This window comes from Etheostoma spectabile, chromosome 4, assembly GCF_008692095.1.
Source record: "Etheostoma spectabile isolate EspeVRDwgs_2016 chromosome 4, UIUC_Espe_1.0, whole genome shotgun sequence".
Taxonomy (NCBI): domain Eukaryota; kingdom Metazoa; phylum Chordata; class Actinopteri; order Perciformes; family Percidae; genus Etheostoma; species Etheostoma spectabile.
In genome coordinates, this window is record NC_045736.1 from 36,874,703 (window position 1) to 36,876,814 (window position 2,112).

At 39.9% G+C, this 2,112-nt stretch overlaps 1 protein-coding gene across 2 annotated transcripts in view; it reads left to right on the top strand.

Moving 5' to 3' along the window:
- Positions 1 to 345: 345 nt before the first annotated feature.
- The window catches only part of LOC116688639 (protein SSUH2 homolog), a 19,385-nt gene continuing 17,618 nt past the window's right edge, over positions 346 to 2,112 (top strand). For both annotated transcript variants that reach the window (XM_032514801.1, XM_032514802.1), the window contains exon 1: positions 346 to 467. In XM_032514801.1, the coding sequence (XP_032370692.1) occupies positions 455 to 467 (13 nt within the window). In that variant the 5' untranslated portion in view covers positions 346 to 454. The remainder of the gene's footprint in view (positions 468 to 2,112) is intronic.

A 2,112-nucleotide genomic window follows, 5' to 3' on the forward strand; every position in this document is an offset into this window, starting at 1 on the left:
GTGTGTATGTTTGTGGTGGATATATATTAGTGTGTAATATTAATGAGTATACTTGTGTGATATAGTAGTGTGGCTAGTATATATATATATTATATATATATTTTTTTTTTTTTTTTTTTTTTTTTTGTGTAGCTTATATATTGTGTGTATATTTTGGTTGTTTTTTATTGTTAGTGCGTTGTGAGCAATATTGATCCACAAGCAAAATTCCTCGTATTTGTCCTCAGAGCTAGCAAATAAAACTGATTCTGATTATTATCTGCAGATCTGGCACTTTGAAACCAACTCAGTAAGACTTTTATTTTTTAAGGTTTCGCCGGAAGTGACGTTTAATCGTTGCTGTGCAGCAACAGCTTGCATCGGCGGTGTAAAAAAAGCAACCATAGACAGTAAAAGAAACAAACGGAGAAACTGTCCGGATTTACTACTGCAACACTGATCGAATAGCAGCAGGATGAACAGCGCAGGTAGGAACCAAAACACACGACAGGACACAACATTACACGGCCGACCAAACTGAACACAACACACACCCCACACACCCTGCTGCTGCTGCTGAGCCGCAGCCATGCACGCCACCAGCGTCCTGGAAATGGACATGGAAATGGACTTTTCTTTCATTCTTTAAAGTTGATCGCAATGCAGCTTTTGTAGAACGGAAGCAGTTAAACCGACTAAAATTGTTAATGCAAATATTTATCTGGAATAATAAACAAAAGTCAATGTATTAACTAAATGAATTATTAATTATGTCTTAAAGGAGACCTATACTGTTTTCAGGTCCAGAGTAGCCTATAGGCTACTTGTATTTGGTGTTTTTAAGAGACCATGTTTACATGTTTTACTTGCTTTAATTTAGTTTTTAACTGAAACTTAGAAAATTAGATTAGACCAAAATAACCTGACAGCTGTTCTTATGAATCAACCCCGACCCCTCTTCCGTAATATGAGTGAGACTAGAGTTAATTAGTGAATCTCACTTAACTTAAAGGTGCAATATGTAATATATTTACTATATTAAATCTCAAAATGACCAGAATATGTTTTCAGACATTAACGTAACATGCTAAGCTGTATACTATGTTTTCTGACACCAATGATAATGCCGGTATTTTCTCCTTTAACATTTCTGTTCCGGGATAGTTTTTTTTTTTTTTTTTGGGGGGGGGGGGGCATTTGTAGGCCTTTATTTGACAGGACAGCTGAAGACATGAAATTAGAGAGAGGGGAATGACATGCAGCAAAGGGCCGCAGGTTGGAGTCGAACCCCGGGCCTGCTGCGTCGAGGAGGAAACCTCTATACATAATAATAATAATAATAATAATAATCTATACTTTATTTATCCCGTGAGGGGAAATTGCAATTTTTTTTACACACAGGCCTGAATTACACACATGTTCCGCACCTATACATGAGAGATGTCAGAGTGAGGGGCCCCCGCTCTACCAACTGAGCTATCTGGGAGCCCAAATGGTGGCATACGTTTCTAAGTTGCGTGACCAGAGACATACCGAACACCGGGTAAATATTGGAGATGTATTTGAAAGATTGAGACAGTTTAGAGCCCAAAAAGAGGCAGACTTGGCTAATTTCCTCCTGAGCCGGTAGGCATTAGCTTCAGGCTAATTCATCACGGCTACTAGGGACGGGCATGTTCAGTCATTTCAGCATTCGTGTGTACTATAATGAATTTTATGGTATAGAGTAACGTAGTCAAGTTATTTACTGGCAAAACAATTGAGACACAGCCAGTGGCTATGGCCGACAACAGGGACGGCGAGATTGGGAGGTTTTTAGCGGTTGTTGGCGTAATTTTAAGCCAGGATAGGGTTGTTGTGAGTCGGGTACAGAGCCCGCACGAGCACTGGCTTTTATGACAGAATCAAACGTTACTCCGCTGTGCTGTGAAGGAATGTCCGGCTATGTGAGAAGTACATGATTTTGAATGCTAGCTGTTAGGATTACATATTAAACCCTCAAATTCTTTCCCGACTTTTCCACTTGCCTCCCTTTCTCGCATCTTAAAGCTGTTGCATGCCCAGTTGCCCAGGCCGCGTTTGCATCAAATCATCGGCACCTAATACAAGAAGCATGAAACAGCTTTTAGTTCC